Source organism: Botryllus schlosseri, chromosome 11 (assembly GCF_051294905.1).
Source record: "Botryllus schlosseri isolate E-star chromosome 11, Bs_hap1, whole genome shotgun sequence".
In the NCBI taxonomy this organism is placed as follows: domain Eukaryota; kingdom Metazoa; phylum Chordata; class Ascidiacea; order Stolidobranchia; family Styelidae; genus Botryllus; species Botryllus schlosseri.
The window spans coordinates 21,989,691-22,016,054 of NC_137246.1; the positions used below are offsets into that span (position 1 = coordinate 21,989,691).

The 26,364-nt window shown below is 41.1% G+C and overlaps 3 protein-coding genes across 8 annotated transcripts in view; all 3 read right to left on the reverse strand.

Annotated features, from left to right (window-relative positions):
* Window positions 1–17: 17 nt before the first annotated feature.
* The window catches only part of LOC145450646 (uncharacterized), a 121,321-nt gene continuing 94,974 nt past the window's right edge, over window positions 18–26,364 (reverse strand). Inside the window, exon 2 of the mRNA XM_080329157.1 lies at window positions 18–1,897. Within this exon, the coding sequence (XP_080185283.1) occupies window positions 1,140–1,868 (729 nt within the window). The 5' untranslated portion in view covers window positions 1,869–1,897 and the 3' untranslated portion in view covers window positions 18–1,139. The remainder of the gene's footprint in view (window positions 1,898–26,364) is intronic.
* LOC145450647 (uncharacterized) lies at window positions 1,897–3,612 on the reverse strand. The gene has a single exon (XM_080329158.1). It carries the CDS (start codon window positions 3,326–3,328, stop codon window positions 2,603–2,605), a length of 726 nt encoding a protein of 241 aa, XP_080185284.1. The 5' UTR covers window positions 3,329–3,612; the 3' UTR covers window positions 1,897–2,602.
* Window positions 5,942–19,722, reverse strand: LOC145450634 (uncharacterized). 6 transcript variants are annotated; one of them, XM_080329139.1, is made up of 17 exons: window positions 19,235–19,722; window positions 16,549–16,596; window positions 15,632–16,485; window positions 15,418–15,563; window positions 15,126–15,335; window positions 13,598–13,952; window positions 13,433–13,531; window positions 12,765–12,902; window positions 12,515–12,652; window positions 12,326–12,445; window positions 12,137–12,235; window positions 11,114–11,340; window positions 9,733–9,856; window positions 9,550–9,669; window positions 8,888–8,981; window positions 8,761–8,826; window positions 5,942–6,739 (listed from the first exon to the last, which is right to left on the reverse strand). In XM_080329139.1, exons 3-17 carry the CDS (start codon window positions 16,457–16,459, stop codon window positions 6,513–6,515), a joined length of 2,991 nt encoding a protein of 996 aa, XP_080185265.1. In that variant the 5' UTR covers window positions 16,460–16,485; window positions 16,549–16,596; window positions 19,235–19,722; the 3' UTR covers window positions 5,942–6,512. The 6 variants fall into 6 exon arrangements, with proteins under 6 accessions (XP_080185265.1, XP_080185268.1, XP_080185267.1 ...); XM_080329142.1 differs by lacking the exon at window positions 19,235–19,722 and adding an exon at window positions 18,848–19,215; XM_080329141.1 differs by lacking the exon at window positions 19,235–19,722 and adding an exon at window positions 17,400–19,215.

Here is a 26,364-nt window from a genome sequence, read left to right on the forward strand (position 1 = left end):
TAATGTAAATTATAAAACTGCAATGGGATATTATCAGAGATATGATATTGAAGAATTAATAACAAACAATAAAATATCCATATGACAGCGATAGTGGCATAGATCTAATCATAGAAGAGTTACAAGAAGATCTTCATGGTACCCTAATTATATCAAGGCACATTCAGAAAATATATTGGCATTGAAAATTGCATAATAATGACAATTGCAGAATGTTACATCAACTGATTTTAATGCATCAAACTTCTTGTATCATAGCTACCAAAATAACACACGTGATAGACTGGTATTAGGCAAACAGCCCGTGCCTCAAATATCAAGGTGCTGCCGATATAGAATGGCTAACATCATACTGCAAGAAAATAAGCCAAAAGGCCAGATCATCATTATCCAACATTGTCCTAAACGCTAAGTGAACACAGTGTACCAATATCAGCTCAAAGCAGCACATGCATTTTTATGATGATTGCAACATCTGTCTGTAAGCTGCGGATAAGACAAGGATCTGAATGTCTGATCAATTGGTATTCTAATTTTCCTTACAAAACGGTCTGCATGCCACTAGTTAACATTGAGAGATGAACATTCTAATTCCATAATGGAGGTCAACAGATGTTGCACAGCAGGATCCATACCGTAATAACAGGAGAGCATAATTTCAGGTATTGATATGCTAGCAATGATGGCAATAACTGATATTGATAAGAGCTCTCAACAACTATATCCAGCAAAGCGCAGGCACACATCAAAATACATTACAAGACATCCAAACCTCGACTGAATAAAGGTGAAGTCACGGAAAAGATATACAAATTCATATTCAGTATTGCTAAAATAGTCATGTTTACGGAATCACAATGGGGTCAACAGCTTTCAGTGTTCAAAAGGTGTCCAGTAAATTAAGTCCAAGTAAGGGGAACATGTCGAATGGAATCTAAACTAACTATGATAAACCTGAAAATGAGCACAATCAGCATGATATCAAATGGTAAAATTGTAAAAGTATGCAAGAGGAAAAATAACTAATAAAAATCTTTGTTGAAGATTAAAAATTCAATACAATTACAATTGTATTGGAAAGAAACTTTTCAATAATCGCAGCGATTGCATCACAAAATTGCAGTAGCGAACGGGACACATTACAGCTTAGATTCAAACATCTGTTTTCCTGCACCACCTGGATACATGTCATCAGCGGTAATAATGCTGCGGTACAAATCTTCCTTCATCTCGCTGACTATTTGCCGTCCATAGGTGCGACCCTTCGTTTTTTCAATCGCCATTTCTATGGATTTGGACACAGCCTGCCCGTCTGGCGCCACGTCATCGATAAGCCCGGCGTCCAGCGCTTGTGGGGCGGTGTAGCGTTGTCCGAAAATTGCCGCGTCCCGAGTGAGAGCGGGCGTGAATTTCAGTTTGAAAATAGCTCTCATGGAATCGGGGAATCTCAAACCCAATTCGACTTCATTCAAGCACATCCAACCACGCCCACTATGCATCACTCTGTAGTCGTGCAGCAACGCGATAATGAGACCTCCGGCAAAGCAGTGTCCATTTACCGCAGCGATAGTGACCATGGGGAAACATAGCAGGCGCCTTCTCATCTCACGAAACACTACCGCGTACTCTTCGGCCTCCCGTCTGCTGCATGCGTTTAGAAAGTTAAGATCCAACCCGTTTGAGTAGAATTTTCCCGACCCGGTCGACACCAGAGCTTTCATATCCGGCCAGCTTTCGACTTTGTCCATAGCTTCGATCCATTTTTTACAAAAGATGATGTTGATACGATTATCGGTTCCTGACATTTTTAACACGGCGACTTCGCCGTGCTTAGTGACCGTAATGTCGATTGGTACTTGCTTCGACATCGCAACTTATTTAGTCCCAATATTATAATCTGAATGGATACATTAATGCAAATTAGAATTTGTAACTGGAATAATTGCAGCATGAAAATTTCAACACAAGAACTCATCCATTCTTTCCTGATTGAAAACCAATGGAACATTGACATAGAATTCCGTTTCAAGGCATTGACATCTAAATAATGTATAAGGTCCATAGAATGCAACATCCCCGATCCATACCAATACAAAATACATCATGAGAGGAATTTTTGCCAACTTAGCTACATGTGAAGAAATTTATACAGTGATAATAATTAAAATTAATACTGTACTTAAACATTGTTTGTAAACTCGAGTATAACTGTTAAAATTGCTCAATACATATTAGAAAATTACTTTTTATAATAAATTTTCACGTAAGTTGATAAATACTGGCACAACTACCAGAGTACAAAAAGATATTACGATAATGTATGAAAAATTGCATTGGTAATAGTAATGACAACACTGTAATATGAATCAATTGAAGAAATTATACCATTAAAGCAATGTGGTCAGTAGTGGCTACTCTAGCGTACATGCAAGATGTTTGTCATGTAACATCACTTAGCCACAGACTCAAGACTCGAGGAAGAACAATAGCCTATCTCTGGGATATAAGAATGAGTGAGTAGTTTCTTGTGATAATTAGGTGTCGAAATTATCAGTGTTTACGAAAACATGATTACATATCCTTTGTCCAGCCTTTTAGTCATTCACAGTTTGGATCCCAGTCCTAGTTTCGGCACACCCGATCTCACACCACCAGAGCTTATTATTTCGGCATACAAATCCTTTTTCATATCTGCTAATATAGTTCTACTGTAACGGCGACCTTTGATTTTAAAATTGGCCATTTCAATGGCTTTAGAAACGACTGCAGAATTGGGGGCAATATCATCAATAATCTCAATGTCGAGTGCCTGCTGTGCAGTAAACCGATTTCCGAAAATGGCGGAATCCCTATTTATACGTGGAGTCAGCTTCTGGTGAAAAATAGCTAGCACAAAATCATTGAACTTCATATATATATCAACCTCATTGAGGCAGAACCATCCTTTCCCATTGTGCATCACACGATAGTCGTGCAATAATGCAATGATAGCGCCGCCAGCAAAACAATGTCCATTTATCGCTGCGATTGTCACCATAGGAAAACATAGAAGACGCAGTCTTAATTCTTGAAAAGCCCTCGCATATTCATCCGTCTCTTGTCTGCTACACGATTTTAGGAAATCAAGATCAAGACCATTTGAATAAAATTTTCCTGTCCCAGTAGAAATCAAAGCTGCCACATCAGGCCAACTTTCAATTTTATCAAGAGCTTCGTTCCATTTTTTGCAGAAAGTGGTATTTATTCGGTTGTCACTGCCTGACATTTGTAAGAGAGCAACTTCCCCGTGCTTTGTGACACTGATATCAATCGGTACTTGCTTCGTCATAGTAAATTACTCTATTAGATGAATATATCTAGACAACAAAATTGGAGGTTACGGCTGTTGACATTGTGACAAGCAATGCATTGTGAATTGAATATGCAGCATCCAAGCCACAAACAAAAGTGTAGGATGTATGGTAGATCTTTTCCAAATAACTTCTCCACTCTATAATATATGCTGCTTGACTCTAGGACTTGGCTCTAGTTACTATCAGGGAAATTACTATGACATGATATAAAATTCTCAACATGCCGTAAAATTTATTGTTGTTCTTCATCATCCTTCATAGTCTGGATGTAGGCTTTTTTGTTAATCCTGCTTCTTTCCTATCTGCAGCTCTTATTATATCGTCATATAAATCCTTTTTCATGCTACTTAATATTTCTCTTTCGTACGCATGGCCTCTTGTTTTACAATTCGCCATCTTAATGGCTTTGGGAATTACTTCACTATCAAGGGAAATTTCATCAATGATACCAATATCTAACGCCTGCTTTGCAGTAAATCGATTTCCAAAGATAACGGAATCCCTGATAATATGCGGAGTCAGCTTCTGATTAAAAACTGTGCGGGCAACACTTGAAAATTTCAAACCAATGTCAACCTCATTAAGGCAGATCCAGCCTTTTCCATCGTGCATCACGCGATAGTCGTGCAATAACGCAATAATGACACCCCCAGCGAAGCAATGTCCATTTATCGCCGCAATTGTAACCATTGGGAAACATAGAAGACGCAGTCTCAGTTCATAATAAGCCTGAAAAAATTCATCACTCTCTTGCTTACTACACGTCATTAAAAAATGACGATCCAATCCATTTGAATAAAACTTTCCAGTCCCAGTAGAAACCATAGCTTTCACATCAGACCAGCTTTCGATTTTGTCAAGAGCTTCGTTCCATTTTTTGCAGAAAGAGGTGTTCACTCGGTTTTCGAAACCACACATTTGTAAAAGGGCAACGTTGCCATGTTTCGTCACAGTGATATCAATCGGTACTTGCTTTGTCATAGTAGAATACGCTATTTGATAAATATTAAATGACCTAAAAACTTGATAACACACGCATGAACAACTGTACCATATGAATTATGATCAGGACGGTAAACAAGAAAATGCATCGCTTTATCAAGTATGCCGGACCACTTATATATACAATTATACATCGACTAGCTCAATTGGGTGTCTGATTTCAAAGACCACTCTATGTCGTTTCGACTAGGGCTGGGCAAAATCGAGTAACTGAGTGATTCGATTCTGAATCTAGTAAAATGCTTCGAGTCGAGTCGAGTAATCGAGTATCACCCATTATGACGTCATAACAGAGTATGATATGTCGAAATTCAAACATGTACCTTTTACGCGGCCAAAAAGGATATAATGCCTGTTATCCGTTGCATTAAAGATACTTAGGTATTTTTGCGACCATGCCGATCTCATTGCGCTTGGTGACAATGTTGTGGGATGATCATGAGTTCGGAAATGTGCTATTTCCAGTAACGTTCATAGCTTTGTACTATATGTTTCGTATGCTACGATGCGGCCAATCACTGTTTCTAGGCATCAACAGCGAAAATTAGTATCGAAACTATCATTCTCGTTGATAAATGACCTTTCGGGGCAAGGAGCGTATAATTTCAGTACTCGAAAAAATCGACTTTTACTACTCGACTCGAATCATCCAAATTAATACTCGATTCAGATTCGAGTACTCGAATCATTGTGCCCAGCCCTAGTTTCGACACCTTCCTATCTTTTCATTGCATCGCAGTCTTGTGGTGCATTGAAATAATTAATATAACTGATGTTGATCTGATGATATGCCTATGATGTCCACTTCGCCATTGCATGATATGTCACAGACTTCAGCATCAGCACCTCGGCACAGTATTGCGTCTGCGCCTGCAGTCTGAGCTCAAGTGAGCGGCAATGTCACGCATCAATGCAAAATAGCGTCCTAAAATTTTCGACGGGAGTAACCCAGGGCGTCTTGGTCTGAAACAGCTTGGCTCGAGACATCTTACAAAATTTTACGTACGATTGTCAACGACAGGGTCAGTACCCAAATTCTAGTTCGGTAATACTTATATTTCTCTACGCAAGAAAAACTATCACAGAATCTCGTGACGCAACCCTTCGTCGTTTAGGATCGCCATCGTATTTGAACAATATCCGCATGATGAATGATTCATGTATGATATATATCCCTGGCATGTACTTGTACAGTTGTTCACGTATAGTTTGTACACTGCATTATTTGTGGCGTTTATAGTCTTTATCGAGTATATTTAGTTAAGTTGCTACCCGCAGAAAGTATAGTGTGGCCAGTAACTACAGGTCATAGCAATTTACAGTGCCGCTATGCTGAAATTATTATGGTAATAGAGCATATCCTCTGCATCATATGCGATACATCGAAATCTATGAATGAAAACTCGCTTTAGTCGATTCGCACTACCTCACGCTGCCTGTCCTCCACATCTACGAACACGTAGTTTAATCGATGTGCGCACTGCGCAGTACCTCGAAATCTAAACCATCTCGTCGGTTCCCAAACAATCGTCAACTATTGCGTCTGGAACATAAATGACTACGTCTACTGAATCGCGTTACTCGTGTCCCAGACATAATTGTTTATTACAAAAATCGAGATAGCAAAAAGGCATACAAGGTAATGAAGATCAAGACCAACAACTGGTAGCAATTGTTACAACATAGGAAACGGGAACATAGCAACAGTTAGTGCCAATCATTAGGAAAATACGAAACGCAGCGCACACAGAGTCCAGCTTTCACTTATAGAAACGTACCGCACGGACGACAGGGAATTCGTTGCTCAACAGGACGAAAGCAATAACAAAACACATCTCAAGCAATTAACGACAGCGTGTTACAGTATGCAAAATGCTGCTTAAATATCCCGCTTGCCGTTAAGCCTACATTTCACAGGTAAGTGCAGGGGTCGATGTTAGCCAGTCAGGTGGACTGTCAGTTTCACGTGAAGATTACGACACTAATCATCCCATAACTCAATAGTGTATTAACTCTCCAATGCAACAAACACTAAAGCGTTCTAATTCAAGCATCCTTAGGGTCAATGGCTGATAAATCAAAACAGATGGATACCATCACAATTGTAGCGTAGCGGGCAGTGAGTAAAAACAGTGTAACGTTATCAACACTTGAGTTCTATATCAATATACTGTCAACTGCCTCTTGCAATAAACAATCGTCGGCTTGCACGGCATTATCGGCTGAGAAAGTGTTCGAGTTATTCTCGTAAGTGTAGTCCATGCGGTCATCAAACTGTTTACCGCTAGCCGATACACAAGAGTCCACGCTCTCCATTGCAGATTCTTCATCATTTGACGATTGACTGCTAGACTTCTGTGACTCTGCGGGGTCGGTTTGAATGTCTGAAATTAACGAAATTGGAAGGATTACTTATCTGTAGCTACGTGAAACGCATCAGTGATCTTTTCAAAAGTATGACCAACCAAGAATCGCTTGATGCAGTACATTGTAAATCGATTTTGCCCTGTCATAAACCAAGGGTGCTCATCACGTCTACAGGCAGACCACAAAGCAATCCAATCATTGTGACTAGCCCTAATTGTAGGTAATAGGAAAGTGGATAGTGCGTTGCCAAAGTGTTATTCTAGGGCAGAGGTCTCAAACACGCGGCCCGCCAGAGCATTTTGTGCGGCCCGCGACGACATTTTAGATTTTTAATAATTTGACAATATATAACTGTCACATAAATCTTTTCAGGTTATAAAGTCAAAATTACCTCTTAAATTGCTTCGAAAGCCTGAAACTATTCGTCAAACTTCACTATCACATCCATTGCAAATGCTACCATGCAGGGGAAGATTCATTATTTCGCCACATTTCCAATTCGTGATGACAAAACCTGACCCTTAGACGATTCGTGACTGAAATTTGTGAGTTGGAAATGGACGCGACCTTTCTTAGAATTACTCAGACTCGGGCTAACTCGATGCCAAAATGAAAATGACTTGAGTTGACTCGGAGTGTCTCGGAATGCCGTGAATTTGTTAGAACCATGCACGCAACAAAATAATCGCATATCAGGGGAATAGTAATAGCCAGGTCAGAAGGTCGCAGCTTGGTATTTCGCTAACCAAGCAAGTAGTTATGGCAACCATGGGCAATCTGTTAATTTAAGGCCACTTCAAGGTACCGAGTACCGTAGTGGTACGCTCCAACGATGCAACAACAATGGGTCGTTCGGCGTTCCGACATTTCAATCACTAAGACACATTCAATAATATATTTATATCATATTTATATTTTTTTCTGATCCTGTATTTGAAGATATTTGGCCATGAGATTAATAGCCTACATATCAGAAGTACACCCGAATCCTGGATTGGAATTACAATGCTCAACCCAAAAATGTTTTGATATCAAATCAGTCTGTATTATCAATCTGTTAAATTCAAAATATTCACAGTAGCTGCAAAATTATAACCCGATAGCTTTTATGATGGCATCATACATTTGTCCGCCCATATGGTATCTATATCTTATAATTAATATATATCCAGTACAACAACAATTCTATTCAAATAGTTATAAATGTGATGATTCTTTTCGCGCCAGGCCTAAATTGACACAAGAGCAAATCACATTTTGACGATGTGTGTTTACTGGCAGTCTGCTGGATCGGCTCACTTTCAACAGGACAATTCATTCCCGCCAAATAAGGCCTACTTGGAAAGACATAGAATACCCATATAAGTGCTGCGGCCCGCGGCGTCATCAAAACGGGAAAACTGGCCCGCGAGCACATTTGAGTTTGAGACCTCTGTTCTAGGGCAAGTTTTTGGCAACTTTATTTTACAACTTCCGGCAGCTTCCTAAATGCTCAAGACATGGTGTTTTAAGCTGTTTGGAGGAACCTTAAATTGCAACTTTTTTCATATGTTCATGCAACTTTTTACAGATTGATTATTTCACTGTCGCTTAAATTTGAGGTCCGTTCCGATTCGACGTACGTTCAGGATAGACCGCCGAAAATTACATTTCCATCGGGTCAATTTTTTCAGGCCGTTGATGTTGTTGAAGTCACCAACATTGAGTTTTTCTGCAGTGCGATTCGAGAATGTATCTAATACCCTAATGTTTTCGAAGAACTTGTCCATAAACGCAAATTTTTAGGGCACCTTTTGTGAAAATTAAATGCAACTTTTGTGAAAAACAAGTGCTAGTTTCCGCGGATTTAACTGCAACAAAAACTTGCCCTAGTTATTACTATTGATACTAAGCATTCGGATGCTACAGGACTAGTCTAATACAAACACAGCTCTTTCGATAAATTCATACCATATGACAAGACTTGACTAAAACATCCCCATACAAACACAGCCCTTGGTTAGAGGACTCAGCTCTTGGTTCTCAACGACATGCCTACCTTCAACTTCGGACCCGTCTCGAGACCGTTTCCGCGGAAAATACTCCCTTATCAACGACGGATTCTCTGCAACACAAAACGGCGGCCGATAAACCGGGACCATCACGACACGAAAACGCAGACATACCTTCGAGCCTGGCTTTGTCTTCCGCGTATTTCGCCTTCTCCCTCTGCAGGAACATCCGTTCTATCATCACCATATCAGCGGAACACGAGTCTCTCTGCAACGAAACCGGGGATTACGCCTTACCAACGCCATACACTGGGGTCAGCAAAAGACCAATGTTGAAACTGCAACTATAAAACTGCATTCTCGTATATTATGATCTCTTCGACTATTTCGGTCATCAGAGAGCTCTTCCACTAGTTCCCAACCCAATCCTTTTCACGATCATGCAACAATTTCCGATTTTAAAATATTCCTTTTGTTAAGCTGATTACTAAAAATAGAAAAAGGGTTTGTACCTGTTTAATACTAAAAAAATATCACCCAGATCAGACCATCAACTATTTGGGAAGCCGAGTACTAAAATCAAAGTTGGCACCTTCACGACCTCCAGGTTGAAAACCAGAACTACCAGAAAAGCTCTGAGGCCCATTGAAAACAAGGTCACCACCCACGCGCCATTGGCAGAAGTGGTGACCTCTATATAGTTTTACTCAGCAACTCCAAATTTTGTTCAAGTACAATAAATTTTGGGTGTCCAGACAACTGTGAAAAAAAAACTCAGCGCTCCACACTATAAAAAGTGTAAGAGCCCAGCCGCATCACCGTAACAGTCAGCTTACCGTCGAGTCCCGGAGCCGTAGCAGATGGTATTTATCGATCATGGACCTGGACTTCTTCACGATACGATCCGAGATCTGATCGAACAGCTCCTCCGATTCGTCGAAGGCCCCTTGCTCTATCTGCGATAACGGTGCAGTTTAAAAGTCGGCGTTCAAAGACAGTTAGTAGTCCAAGACGCTCACGTTGGGAATATTGCACGTGTGATACGGCACGAGGCGTCGTATGGCGTCTCGGACCGACGAAAACCGATTCACGCAGTCCGGCTTCATCATCATTCTCTTGTGACAATCCAGCTGCTCGACGACCCTGTTTCAAAGCAAAGCACGGCAACGATAAAACGGCCGTTAGCCAGGGTTGTAATGACCCGACAATCCGATGACTCGAGTCAATCTGTGTATTGACTCGACCCATTGAGCACGACTCGAACCAAGTCATATGACTCGAGACTCAGACGGCCAAGACCGACATTTCATCGTAATTTCAAAGAATAGTGAAGCAACCAAACTATTGGGATTTCGTCTAATCGTACTGGTACTTGAAAACGCGAACAGAAACAGCTAAAAGGGAGGAAAGTTAGTATATTATAAATGCGAACCATGCGATATCACTAAACAGAGGCATAAAATGGGTTTAACAAGACTTTAACTGGAAACTGAGCATTCAACACGCAACGACTTGGACTCTCGAGTCATAATATCATGACTCGGTGATGAATTAGGAATGACTCGACTTGACTCGAGTCAAAACTATAAAAGTAAGATTGACTTGCGACTCGGAGCCTTGTGACTTGGTTACAACCCTGCCGTTAACGCATCGTAACGCAAGAGCAGAGATGAGACTTCATGTGAAGGTGAATGTATTCTGGTTCAGTGGTTATTAACTTCCATTTCGCCAGACATATTACAAATATACATCCCAATTGCAAAATGCAAGGTGTTCCAGGCTCGTCCATTGATTAAAGAGATTAAACATTTAATTTTTAACTGATTTAGAACCACGCCAGTCCCGTAATTTGCACCAATTGTGACGTCCTTCATTATAGATTCCTAATCGAAGCAAAATGCTGCTGATCTAATTCTAATCTCATTTGTGGGATGTTTCTTTGCTCCGGTTCTATTTATAATTCTAATATAACTTGTGAAATGTTTCCATGCTATAATTTTAATTCCAAACCGATCAATGGTTTCCCTTAAAATACTACCGGGGTACCGTACCGTGCACCAGCACAAGGACCGAAGCTTGCGGTACAGATTTGCCATTCTCGTGCCAATGAAGTTTGATTTGATACGGACTGAACTTGATTCAATTTACAAGTTTTACTGAATTCAGTAATTCTAATTCTAATTTAATTTGGAAAAAATAATATCTATAATTCTAATTCAATTTAGACAAGATGAAAGCTTTCCAGTTGTCCAATTCTGGTAATTATGAGTGGGTATCGGTTCCCTTGTTCATAAAGGTTTCACAACTTACATCGGCGGTCCCCAAGTCTAGAACTGTTAAGCGCTTATAGGGGCAGTTTGCCTACAGATCCTCAAACAGATACGTGGATACACAACTTACAGCGTGACTTTGTTCGGCGCCTCCGGTGGCGCGGGTCGTTTGACCCCAGACTTCACAACGGCTGTATGATTGACGGTCGTCTGGACCTGTTGCTTTTGCGCAAGAACCTGAGTGCTGTTCAGAGTACCGGCTGCCATGGGAGAAGTACTCATTCTGCCGTGGTTGACAGGAGTGCGGCTAGAGTCCGTAGTCAGTGATATGGTAGGATGCTGCGATTTGGTAGGTAACTGCAAAACAGTGTCGTAACACATTAATTACAGTTGCACATTTGGATTTTGAAAAACATGATGCTTAGGCCTACTAAGATTCTCCGTTCATCCTACATAATCAACATCGCTACTTATTAACCCACACTGTTCATCAAGTCCATTGGCCCTCCTTAGGTTTTGTTGCTTACTAGCTATCAAGGCTGGTGAAAGTGGAGTATATGGGCAGGGTTGTAACCAAGTCACAAGGCTCCGAGTCAAAACTCCATCTCACTTAGACAGTTTTGACTAGAGTCATTTTCGATTCACCACCGAGTCAAGTCCGAGTCCAAGTCAGCGAGCAGAGGGTCGAGCCCGAGTCACTGTGTTGACTGCTACTTTTCCAGTTGAAGTCTTGTTAAACCCATTTTTTATAACTCTGCTTGGTGATATTGAATGGTTTGCATTTATAATACTCTAATTTTCCTCACTTTTAGCTGCTTCTGGTCGCATTTTCAAGTACCAGTACCAATAGACGAAATACCAATAGTTTGGTTACTTTACTATTCTCCGAAATTACAACGAAATGTCGGTCTTGGCTGTCCGAGTCACGGGTCACATGACTTGGTTGGAGTCGTGCAGAATGACTCGAGTCCAAGTCGAGTCATAAGAAAATCGTGACTCGAGTCGGACTCATTACAATATTACAATTACAATCATTACAATTGCTAGTCAACTCAGATACGAGTATTCTAATCGTGTCCGGCCGCACTAGCACTAGGCAATTAGTATTTCCAGCTGGTAATAAAAACCGGACGATCTTTAAAAATAGACTCACTTTACTTACAGACACAGTGGTATTGGGTTTGGCTTTTTGTAGAACGTCAGATTTAATTTGTAAAACGAAAGGTTTGCCGTTTCTGGTCTGCTGCAGCACCTGAACGCGAAAAAGAAACGGTTGACATCAGAAAACCCGGCGACGGAACAAGAGCGGTGCGGCAGCCGCCAAACCGCCGGCAGACCTGACCTTTTGCATAAAAAGTTGAGGATTCCTCAAATAATACTGTTGGACGGGAGACGACATTGTCTTTATTTGAGCTTGAAAAGCGAGAACCAATTGCTGCTGCTCTTTGGACAAGCAGTGTAACTGCGCAAAAAAATCAAAACAAAATCAGCAAGCGAACGAACATAACTCGTGCGTGCGCCGCGGCCCAACCTTTGAAGCGATCGTTCGGCTTGTGAGCAGCTTCTTCACTTCGTCCACTTGCGCTTGTGTTATCGTGGGATCGACTCTGAACACTTGAACAGGCTGCCTGTCCGCAATTGCATTGCTCGTGCTGCTCGCAGCAGTGACCTGGTGACAAGCGAAAAGAAGAGTGAGGCACAGTTCAAGAATTATACAGAAAGGAAATACAAAAGAGCGACACATCGTCAAAAACAATCTCGCCAGCACGGCCTTCACTCACGGGCGTCGGCGATGACCGCATCGGGTTCTGACGAGTTGTCGCCGTATTTCCCGTCTTAGCGCTACTCTGCCGCGCATGGAGTCCCGCTCCATGGCTATTGGTATTTTTCAGACTTCTGACTAGCGTCGTGTCTTGATGCTAGTGTAATAAGTATAACTCGATTCATTGAACAAAAAAGACGTTCGCGAACTCAAAAAATGTGACAGAACCAACAGGTAAAGGAATAGAATGATGCCCAATTAAAGTAACTTGATATCACTCCAGAGATGACAAAATGTCAGTAACTTACATGTTAAGGCACTTAACAATCAATTCGGATGGAATTATCGGCAGAAATTATCATGGTAGACTCCGGAATTCGTATCAACCTTGACTCGGGAGATGATTTAATCAATATTGATAACAAAGTATTGATACATCATCTGTTCAGGCACCGAACAATGACTGGACTTCCGATGGACTCATCAGCAGAAATTATCGCAGCAAACACAGAAATTTGAATCAACTCAACGTCACTTCGGAGATGATTCAATCAAATATCGTAAAATTGTGTTGAGACACTGAGCAATCAGTAGAAATTATCACGGCACCGCAATTCACATCAACTTGATACTGCTCCGGAGATATCTGTAAAATTTTGGACACTGAACACAGCAGCGGACACCCACCTGTCTTAACATGTTCGGCAACTGCACTGGCATCACCTGGCTTCTTTGAGTCGGAACGCTCAGTCTCACTGCCGTGCCGAGATGAGAAGGCAGAGCAACCTATCCAGGACGAGAAATCCGTCAGTTTCAGTTTAAACACACCAGCAACTCACACAAAACACTAACTTGCCCGTTCGGCAACTGGTTGCCGGTTTGCGGCAATTGCACGACCGCGTGCATGTTGACGCCGCTCGAAGACTGTAGGTTGCCCTGCTTCTGAATTACGTTCGCGAGCAGCCCGCGTACGGTGGCAGAGCTCTGGGCCGACCCGGCTTGCGCCATGGTGATGATGGTAGGAGCTCCGCCCATGTTCGATTGGTTCACAGTATGTCGGGTGACTTCATTGGGTTTGCTGACTACAGGTATCGTCATGACTGTGTTCCCCTGGAGTGATCCGACGTTACCCCCGCCTCCGGACGATGTAATAATAGGTATGTTCACGCTGGCAATTTGAATTCCTTTGATTGGCACTTGACTATTCCTGAAAACAACACATCTTTGTAACGATCTTAAAGGAAAGGACCCGACTAAATACAAAGTGAAAAGCTCAGACTTAGCTCCACAGCTAATCAGTGACCAAGTGTCTGCTTGCATGCACCACTCAAGCGGCTATGTAAGTTTTGCAGGCAAAACCACTTCTGACGCATTAGACTACTTGAAGTAGAAAGAATTTTCTACTCTTGTTGTGAAAAGTAGTATGTTTGTATTGTACAGTCTTTACGAATAAAATCGTCACTCCTACAGGTCAAAAAAGCCATTGTACCACAGTAGCTGAATTTATTTAGAAACGTTGCGCCTATTTGTAGAGTCATCAGTAGGGCGATTATTTTTTGACATTGCAAACAAATGTCAAAATTTTGTCAGGTCAAAAAGTTGTCAAAATTGTTAACAAAGTTGAAAGCAACATGCATTTCGTTGGTGCCGTGGAGGTTGCACTGTCGGTGAACTTATCCTTTGACATTATACACCTTGTAGCCTATTTTGCACGCTTACTGTTGTAAATGGCTTATTGTCTACTCATGGTGAATCATGCACCATCGAATAAAACAGAGGCAGACATGGCGTGATGATCAACACACCTAGAACTAGTAAAATTTTTAGTAGGTCCGAAGTTTTTCCAAACCAGTTAGCAGATCCGAGTTTTTTCAAGCTCAAGCCTATATCTCAAATCTGAGAGCAGTATAAAATTGAACTTCCATGCTGCCATCAAACAACTACCTTTGTCGAACGTTTTTTCTCTATTTTTGCCAAGCTAAGGACACAGTTCCAACCCAAAATTTAGAAAAGCACTACAATTCCAACATTATGTGCATAAATGCCTAATTCACATACTCGAGTGCAAAACTTTGTCAAAAAATGTCAAAATTTTGATTTTTTAGTGTAAAAATTTATAGGTGAAAAATTAATCGCTACATTAGTCATTTTTCATCAGTCTCGAAGCTACGCCCCACTATATCAAAAGTAATAACATCCGATCAACTGCTCAAAGTATGCGATCCCCCTGACCAAATTTACTATTTGAAACATTTACTTGATTGCTTTTCAGGCCTTCATCGTATACTTCCACTTGAGATGTTCTGGAAACCGTTACAGTTCCACTTCTACTACTTTAGTAGGCCTACCAGCAATTTCTGTTTTACCCGACTCGGCTTACCTTACAGATTGGGCTGAAGAACTGCTGAACGGCATAGCCCCGTTCAACGCGACACTCTGTGTGGCAATGTGGCCCTGACCGGTCCTCAATTGCAAACCGGGCGTTTGAGTGGTGGCCATCTGCACTTGCTGCCCGTTATTCATCAATATTTTCTGGCCGTTGGCAAGAGTGATTTGCTGTGTACCGGGGACACCGAGATTTTGCTGCGGCCTGATAAATACAAACTCACTTTAAAATCGCATAAAGAGACGCCTTACAACATGTAATACAAGGAAAATGTATCCATTAGTACCTTTGCGACACCACGTTGAGTAACGAGTTATTTGGAGTTGCAGACAGCTTAATAAACTGTGGTTGTGTTGACTGGCCGATTGAGAGTTGTTGTGATACAGCTTGCGGCTGCTTCTGAACCAGATTTGCAGTAAGTGCTTTAATAACCTGTTGGTCGAAATACAACAGTTGATGCCACGTCTACAGCACAGGTGAAACACAGCACAATTACTCACTTGAGGATCATTAAAATTCAAACCAGACTTGGTCACAGGGATTTTCAAAACTGCCACATTGTTCTGCGTGGGTTGCACCACGAGACCGTTAACGTTTTGCACAACAGAAGTGTTGTGGGTGCCGCCAGTGTTTAGCTGCAGGACAGTCGGCTTCTGTACGAAAGTCACTACTTGCCCGCCATTCTGTTGCTGTAACGCGTGTTGCGGTAAAGTCTGCAAAACTTGAATCGGCGCCGATATCTGCACGGGCTGCGACAGTGTCGGCGATACCGAATAGGCTTGGGCATTAGTCAGTGATAACGTTTGGTGCGTCTGTACAGTAGAGGTTAACGTTTGAGTGGGAGCTTTAGAAAATACTGACGAGCACGCTGAAATGGCAACATTTTGAGCGACAGTCGTTGTAAGTGTCAACGAGCTAGTGGCAAACGGCAGTTGAGTATTGGATACAGATGACTGAGCGAGCTTTGGAATAGTTCCATAATGCAGCGATGATTGTTGCGAACCGGTCTGAATAATGGGAAGAGCCGACACACCACTAGATGACGCCGAAGGTTGTCCTTGCAATGCACCGGTCGGCAATATATTCACAGGATTCAGAAATTGCGACGTATCGAAAGAGTTATCTCCATTTCCATAGCTTTCAAGTGCCGATATCCCAGACACGTCTGTTTGTAGGGCATTGTCTTGGCCCGCCAGCGATTGCAATTCATTCGGCAAGCTGGCAGGTTGCAGAGAGCCATTAAATGTGAGTCCGAGTTCTCCGAACAAGTCATCGTTATCTCCCCCTAAAATATCAGCAGCCTTGAGCGACTGTTGAAGGATGTCCATGCTTCTCTTGTTGAAAGATCAGCCCGCTGTCGAAGAAAAACAAAGTTAGCAGAAATTCCGCGGGAAGGAACAGCGATCAGCATTCATACCTTTCAATCTCAAGACGCATGTTGCAGATTGAACACCAGTTCGTTATTCTGAAAGGATAGAAGTCCATATAGTAAAAGACAGTATCAGACGTAGCAGGGGATATTTTTGAAGGGTTTGATAGCTGGTTATCTATGGATCTTCAATAACAGAATAAAAACACGGGCATAGTGGTTAACGGTTGGTCCTGTGATAAATCAAGGCACAGTTGGTTCCGTCTAATATTGCAGAACTCATCAAGTCTTTACATCACATTAACTCAAAATAATTATGCCAACCAAACTGTTTTTTCATAAATCATTTTCATCACTTTCACAATAATGTTATTTTATACATACAAATTAATGCAATATTAGACATGCATATTTTTTAATCATCTTAGAAGTTGTTCATGAAATATGTTCAAGTCATATCAATTCACCAGATGCTAGTAAGGGGATTTTACTTTCAAGTGTATGTGTAATTCACGTATGATCACAATAAACAACCAGATCAGTCTGGTATTCAATTATTCACAGCAGTTGATGCAACGTGCCAAGGGATATATCATGTTTGAACTGCATATAAGTGATGTGCCTTAACGTAAATGTGTGAGTTACTACATGTCACAGCCTTTGTTCCATTCAAGTTCAGAACTGACAGTATCTTCATTGTGATCACAGAAAAGGTAGGCCTACATGTGTAACACTCTGTATCATCCTTCGTCCACAGGGCTACTCTCAAGACATCATGCGCGATAGGCTACTCAAATATTCGATTCAGAATTGAATCACTCAGGTACTCGATTTTGCCTAGCACCAATCAAGCCTACAAGTAGTACCATATGATCGCTTGCAATCCAATCAGATCTTACAGAGGTTTGATCGGAAGGCTTGAAGTCAGAGAAAGTACACAATATCAAGGTTTGGACTAGAAAACAATTGAAAATAATTTTAGTGGTTATGACCGCTCCATAAATCAGTGCAGTGTTCTTCAAGTTACTTCAAGTTCTTCTCATTGTTCATTTGCAACACATTCAGAGTATCCTCAATTATCTCCTATAAATTAAATTGCATTCTTCGTAGACGAGAGAATGAATATGAGAGAATGAATGTTAAAAGTGCAGACGTGTATCGTGGGTTTTTTAAACAGTGATCAATCGATTCGAGGTAGAGACAAATGCTTGTGATGTTGAATGTTGATCAACTCCATGGAGATAAACCAACACCACATCTTACGTAAGGCAAGAATCATCAGGATTGATTGGTCAGACGGCCAAATTACAAAGACTGAAAACAGTGGTTGTTTCGAGCAATGAATTGCGTCTGGCAGGATTTCTTGCAGTTCAATGATTTATACAACGATGAATTGCTGGTGATGTTGCCTCCGATTCCACTCTGTCAATTACCAACACTTCAGTGTGTATGGTATATAGATTCCGGTTTCGATGAAAGGCAATGTATTTTCAGGTTTGTCATTTAATTTTATTTGGACTCACTTGAAAGTCGCTCGTAGGCTATTATTTTAGTCAATCACGCAATATATTGTTGTCAACATGCTAAAATAGATTATCAGTAGGGGAATTTCAAATATATGAAGATGCTCTGATCTTGGGGAGGCAATTCAGCTTATACAATGATGTCACTATGCAGCCGAATCAAGTTGCATGGGACCTTATATGTCAGAGTCATTCCATGTTCACAATATCATGGCTCGTGAATTGCAATAATTTAATATTGTTCGACAAGGTACGTTGGTTAACATTGGCAAACGCCAAATGGATAATAATTCTGTTGTTGCGAATAATTATCGAGGTGACAGATTTCCAGTCACTGGGAGAGGCGGTTCATTGTTTAATTTGTGTGCCTTGGGAGTAGAATCATTTCAAAATATGACAGACTCGATTTGCGACGGCAAGAGTAGGTGTATGATTCAAATATAGTACATCGAGTTCGGGACATCTGTTAGTCGCGATTATTCAAAGTTTCATGCCAGTTAAGTCATACCCAGTAATATAACTGTTGATGTACGAAGTTGTTTTGGCGGTAACCCCTGACGAAAGCCAGCCGAAAACATTCAATTTATTCAATATTTGCACGTATCATTTATTTGTACGTTGGATAGGAAACCTCATGTAGCCAAATTCCTATCTTAAGGTGAAAGGCTTATCAAGGTGCATATATTTATAGCTCTTGAACCATCCCTTAATCATGTCAGCCAAGTCAGTCTGTATTTCACCTCTTGCAAAGATGATAATTATGACCAACATAGTATTCCAGTAAGCCAAGCCCGTATACAATTAATAAGAAATATACAGCGTACCAGATACAATAAAAGCAGATCGCATATTTAAGCTTGGAGTTCGGCTGTCTAGCGCATGCCTGAGCGGGTACGACCATTCTAATTCACAACAGGTCACCAGAATGGCGGAGTTAAAACGCCTGCGCGTACGGCAGGAGAGAATGGTATTTTCCAGCACTTGTAATGATAGCATGATACAAGAGGGCGGGGAGAGAAAATGGCGGACACCGGAAATATATCGACTTCAAAAATAAATTTCAAAGCAATCTCGCTCGCGCTTACGCCGAGGAGAGTTCGATAATAGCCCCGAAATTACCAATCAGTACATAGAGGCTCTGGCATAGCACCGGCCGCCGACCAAGCAACGAAGAACTGCGAGAATAAATTGGAAATATAAAAGAAACTCACCATCGTGACGCAACGTTTCTGTAAGATGGGTCGCACGAGAGAACTTCCAGGGGCGTATAGAAGAAGTTACGCACTGCGCGCGCAGTGCGTCGTCTGCTTTCAATATAATAAACAAACAGAAATACGCATTACGTCATGTGAACCGACGTCTGACACAAAACTACCTAACGACTCGATAGAACGCTCCGCCAACTGTCTCGTTCAGTTTAAACAATATTTCGAGCAGTGAGGATCTACCACGGAGACCTGCTAGGCTAAAAACTAGCCAGTTTTAAACAGACTAATGCTGTGATCAAAACATTCACAAAGTTACGTCAAATGTCATACTAATTTATTACGCATAATATGTTTTTAAAACATTTTGAAGTGAAACTATATGCGTGACATTACGGAAACAGCACATGAAGGAATATTAAAGTGTGTTGCATTCAGGTCAATTCCAAACTCAGAAAATTTACCGATCCACCCTCACAACTTCAGTCAGTCTGATCTCCGTAAGAGTCCTGACCACTGTTGCATAACCGATGACGCTTCTCTCTCGGCTTTCGCAGGAAGCTCTTTACGTATTTAGCTTTCGTCTCTTGCCATATTTTGGTGCAAAAATGTTTGTATGGCTCATCTGCTTTCAAGTTCTAGCCAGTTTGATTGTTTGTTTCTTCTTTAATTATTGGGAGTTTTTTTATCAAAAAACGGGAGATTTTATTCTAAAAATATAAAATTTACCATTTTTTGATATTATAAAACTTAGTTTTGACAAAATTTTTCCCTCATGATAATGTTAGAATCCTGGCACTTTTGTTGCAATGTTACAATGAGAGATTGATGTGACTAGAATATGTAGGTCGTGTCGAGAAACTGGGTCGAGCAAGTGCAACCATAGAAATTGATCTATGCAACTGGCATGGAATGGAATAGTTGAAATTTTCGTTAAGATCCATCCTCAAGATTACCGGACCACGACTGACCTATCGATCTCGCTTCCCATGACATGCCGCCCTATTTCTTGTCGCATTCTTCTTCTATACTATCTTCTTTACTTTCATTCAGTGTGCATGCCTCCTCTTTACATCGCCTAGGCCAAGGTGGGTGTCAGATTCCATAGACTGCTCCTTGTCGCTTCGACATCTTCCTGTCTTTTCATTGTATCGCATTTTTGTGGTGTATTGAACTGATAAAATTGCTAATAAACCAATGATGATGATGATGAAGATGCAGTTCCTCTACGGTGGATTTCTGAAGAAAATGGCTGCAGCCAAAATTGTTTTCCCGAATTTACCTGCAATTTGAGATGATATCATTTTAGAGCGCAGTGCCTCTTTAAAGTGATATATTTTAGGGTTATCATTCCGTCCTCCTTTCGGAGGATTTGTTCTGCTTTTTCATGTTTATGAAAATGACCTTACCGACCGACACGATAGCGTAATGGTTAAGCGTCCGGCTTTTTGATCGGTAGGTCGTGGGTTCCATCCCGGCCGGGTCAGACCAAAGACCGAGTAACACTGGTATCCATGACCAGTGTTGGGATCAAGTCACTACCTTCGAGTCACGAGTCATTTCGTGTCATTGCACATTTTGACTCGAGTAAAGTCAAGTCAATCGATTTTCGAAGGTGACTCGAGTCAAGTCAAGTCAGTCGATTTTTGGAGGTGACTCGAGTCAAGTCAAGTCAAGTCACGAGTCAAGTCAAAATTCAAGTCAAGTTGCCTTTTAGAAATATGAAGCATGATTACGTCATTGCATTTCGCTAAGTCTCTGAATAACAGATTGATTGGTCATTGATTCTGAACCGATGAACGAATATAGAGTTGAATATACATGCAATAAGGGGCTGTATCGCTCACATAAACATAGAACTGTTGAACTACGTAAGTAATTGCATAGCCTCATTTTATAGTTACCAGCCAAGATATAGAATCGAGAAACGAACTGAGAAGATGCAATACATTACCCATTTATACATATTGATATGATACAATTCGAGTCTGCGCCGATGGTTGAGGAGTATATAAACTATATTCGATTACAATTTCAATAAAACAAGAGGTTCGGTTAAGGTAAGAACGGAGAACACAAATATATATTTTGCTATGAAATTACTTTACTTCTAGTTTACGACAACGTAAGCTGTAGCTTCGATCACTTCGTTTGTGGTCAATATCTTTTGTGGGAGAATATTGGGGGCTCAGTAAAACGCACGATCATTTAATGGTCGGTCGCTCTCATGGGTTACACAAAAGTTTGGCGAACAAGATGCAAGATGCAAGATAAGGTGATTTTTACTTGATGACTTGAAATTGAGTCGTGAATTTTGCTCCGAGTCACGAGTCAATCCACATTTCTGATACGCCGAGTCAAGTCAAGTCAAGTCATTTTAGCAAAGTGACTCGAGTCAAGTCAAGTCATACGAAAAGGTGACTCGAGTCTTCCCAACACTGTCCATGACTTCCCTGCTTGGCGCTCATGCATTACTGGGATAGCATGGTGGGGTAGTCCAAGACTTAGAAAGCCATACTAGGCTATGTCTGCGCCTTCCTTGTCCAGCGGCATATGCACATCATGCACTCTAGGTATGCATATGCAGTATGCACATATCGTGTGTATGTCTATCATGAGTCGGTGTATATGCCGCAAAAACATCAAGGACAAAAATAGACTACGTCCTTTCCTAACCTCCTTTTTGAAAATTCGTCCTTCTTTACAGCTTTTACAGCTTGGATATAATGGACAGATCTGACTAAAATGAGCATAATGACGCTAAATTGCAAATACGGCCGTTTGAGCGGGTAATTTGGGAGTCGATCGAAAGTGACGACCATTTTTAGTCAACTCACAAGTCCACTCCAGCAAAAATAGAAAAATCCCCTGCTTACAGTCTTGATCAACTAACTTTACTGATTTGGTAAAAGTGCTCTTCTTTCCCGATTCCAAAATATGTCAACTCTAATAAAATTGCAGGCGTATGGCGCGCTATGGCACGCTAACTGAGCATAGACTACGTCGCGTTCCCACTAGGGTCCGCAAGAGAGAGTCGGCGAATAGGCTACGTTGGCCTGCACTTTATTGTACAACAGAAACATCAACAGACTAAGGATAAAACATCGGATAAAATAAACAGCGTTTGTCGTGCAGCGTCCGTCGGTCGATCGTTAGATAAAAAGGCGGCAACAGCGATTGTCAGGTAAAAGGCGGCGGATAGCATCGAACGAAGCTAGGGTCTTTAAATAGTCGGAATCCAAACAGGGTCATGCACGATGATGAGCAATGATTATAATTGATGATCCGAAATCCAGAGGATATGTGCGGTACACCAGTCCGCCATAGTCGACATCACGAAAAAAATGGTGCAGTGAATAAAATAGGCCTACATTCACTCGGCTGACGATGCGGGCCTGCTAGAGAAGCCAAATTTGGTGTGCAGAGTTTTTTTTGCCAACCTAGCAATTTTGTCTAGTGGCCAATGAAATTCGAAAAAAAAAGTTATTTTTGAACACCCCTATTGTAGGCTACGGTATGCCTCCTCTTTAAATCGCCGCGGCCCAGGTGGCAGGTGGGTGTCTGATCTCAAACTACTCAGACTACACTCCAAGTCGTTTCGGATATCTTCCTATCTTTTCATTGTATATAGCAGTCTTGTGGTGTTTCGAAATGATGAAATGACGAGCTAGCAAAACAGCAAGGCTATTTTACCAAGCCGAACAGAGCTAGGGTCGCAGCCTAATATCAGCTCATCCACTTAAAAACATGTGGTGGTAATAATGATGTATATCTCACTGCTTTCAATTTAGAAATAACAATGTACGCCGTAGAACGTAATTTAAACTTTTGTCTCGGCCCTCAAACGTATTTAGCTGCTTCATATTTGACCCGCCGAGAAAAATAATTGCCCGCCCCTGCGGCAGACTATCCAATATATCCATGCGAGTTTCTCGAGGGTGAGTGTCGGGCTGGCCAAATTGTCATTAATTATAACATTTATTAAAGCATTCTGTTATTTCGTGACCTCCGGAGAGAGTTGTCACCACTCAAAAGATCCTCACTCGTACCGCAATATGAATTAATATAGAGAAACATATATCTTTCCTGAGACGCGCACTATTGCCAATCTGCATTTATTCACGAGGCGCAATATTTTTCCTTCTTCTGGTTTTATTTGCACCACGCGGGACTCGATTGCAAGGACAGGGCCATCCAGCGCGATCTCGTCCAACCACTCCATATCGTATATTCGTCGACTATAATGGGTGCAAATCGTCTGTAGGCCCATACTATATGTTATTCGAAAGTATATCTATATACCATTATGGCATAATTATATACACCGTTGAAGCAAAAAAAAGCATTTGTTTAAACATTGTTTCAAACATTGTTACAAACAAAGTGTTTTTAGAACACCGTTTGTTTTAAACGCAACCATATTTATAGCGCTTTTAAGTTGTCCCTGTTCAATATCCTTATAGGGATTGCATTTAAAACAAACGGTGTTTTGAAACACTTCGTTTAAAACAAATATTGTTTTTTTTTAGTTGTAAAATTATGCCATAATTGTGTAAATACTTTCCAAAAACATGTTGTATGAGCCTACGGACCACCCGATTTAGCTGACGTATATCGATATGATAGGGTTGGAACCCTCAAAAGACGGTTTTTCTTAATCTAAGGTTAAACAGTTACAGTAGGCTACATAGATATTTCGTCAAAGAAGCTATAGGCCTATTCATCCTATATTTTCAATTGTCATTGTCAATCCATTATTACATCACAATTGAATATTCGTGACGTCATGGCTTGAACATAAAACAGTAAAAAGCATGTTTTAAATTAGGGCCTTGTTTTAAACATGTTTGTTTTTAATTGATTTTTGTTTTAAATGCAACTCTAAATATCCTCATGGCTTTCAAAGCTTGTGAATGAGGACGAATGGCCAAAAAGGATGGCATGGATGACCTCGGTGGGCATTTTCGATTTCCTGAAAAAGAAGGACAAATCGTCTTAAAGGATCCTGCTATAAAACCCGATTGAAAAAAATTATTCTACCGTTGGGCTCAGTGCAAGCGAGGACACGGCTATTCGGTTCCTATGGATAATGAGCATTTTGACATATCAAAATATTTGGCCAACATGCGACAGCCATTTTCGGCCGAAGTTTTCTCATCGCCACGATCTTTAGGTCAGCATATTTCTCGGAATCGAATATATGTTGGTTGAAAACTTCATATGTCTTAAATGTTTCGTGCTTCGTAATGACGGGGGCTGAAATGCATATTGCCTACAGCCGTAGAAATTATCCGTATTTTATGTAAAGACGAGGCGTGAATTTTCATGACACGGCCGAATATTTCAAGAAATGCAGCTATACAAAATTCGCTTTGAAGTAATAAAAGTCTTCCCATGATATTATTTTCGAGAAATGTCAATTTATTGCTGTTTAGCACTAGCCTACAGTAAATACATAGCAATTTACAACGTAGCGTCGTGCGTTGTAAATTGCTATGGTAAATATATTTGCATAACACAGATGACGGTTCCACCATAATTGGGCTAAACTTGAACTAAAACATGGCGGTCCGTGACAGTGCAATAGGAGTCTGCGGAGACAAAAAAGTTGATAACCGTTACATTATAGAAATTAAACATGGAACGCCAACGACCGATTTTGCAGCTTCGTTCCGCTTCGCAGAGGCTGGAGAGGAGAGTGGTTTTGCGTAAGCGACTGTAGGATTTCTTGCAATCCAAAAGCTATCTTCCCGAGCCCAGAAATTATTGAATCTGGTCTTGATCGAAAGCTACTGTTGCACCGATTCCGTAAATATAAATTTAAATAATGATCAGGCACTGATCCACCTAGAATCTGTCCTCCAAGTCTGAAATATCGGCATTGTTCAGAACAATCGGGTAACCGCAACACAATGACCGTAACAATGACCCGTTGCGACTCTCCGATTGTTCGAACAATGCCGATATTTCGACTTTGAGGACGGATTCTAGGTGGATCAGTGCCTGATCATTATTTTAATTTATATTTTCGGAATCGGTGCAACAGTAGCTTTCGATCAAGACCAGATTCAATAATTTCTGGGCTCGGGAAGATAGCTTTTGGATTGCCAGAAATCCTACAGTCGCTTACGCAAAACCACTCTCCTCTCCAGCCTCTGCGAAGCGGAACGAAGCTGCAAAATCGGTCGTTGCCGTTCCATGTTTAATTTCTATAGTTACATGGTCTATAACTTATATTGATTTACAAAATATTTTTGGGCCCCGGTCGAGCTCGGTCTCCCCAATTGGGAGTTTGGGGAGCGGCTGTTGCGGGCCCGACTAATGCCTGTTCGGGCTCGTTTGCGAATCGAACTTGGTTTGCTACGGAAAGTCGACGAGCATGTCCAGTTGTCCACTTTCAAGTCGAAATACAAGCAATTACTACTAAATGAATACTAGTGCATCCACAAGATTACCGGACCACGACTGACCAGCGATCTCCCCTTTCATGACATGCCACCCCATTTTTGTCGCTTGTTTTTTTTATACTAACTTCTTTACTTTTCATTCAGTGTGCATGCCTCCTCTTTACATCGCCTAGGCCAAGGTGGGTGTCTGAATCCATTGACTACTCCAAGTCGCTTCGACACCTTCCTATCTTTTCATTGTATCTCATTTTTGTGGTGTATTGAACTGATAAAATTGCTGATAAACCAATGATGATGATGATGAAAGGCTCTGTATGTTTGTGAAGCCGATGTATTGTATATCGATGAACTTATATTCATAAGGATGGGCATGGGGAAGCTGAAGTTGAGTTGATCACCCTATGAGGTATCAAGAAGAATGATTTCGGGGATTTGAATGTTAATTTGAACCGGTTGAATGTGATTCACGGTATAGCTCGCATTGCCTGTCTAACACGGAACCAAACGTAGCATAACTCGGTACAGGTGCACTGGACTGGTACACCCGTCACATTGATACCATAAAAACTAACGTGTTCTTTTATGTTGCTTTTGTAAGACATTGTGAGCCATATCTGAAATTATTAGGAGAACGTAGCGTTTTTAACCGATGAGTTATATCACAAAACGTTGATGCCGTGAGTGATATCCGCGATACCTGTGGCATATTATCATGTCGTTTTACTCGAG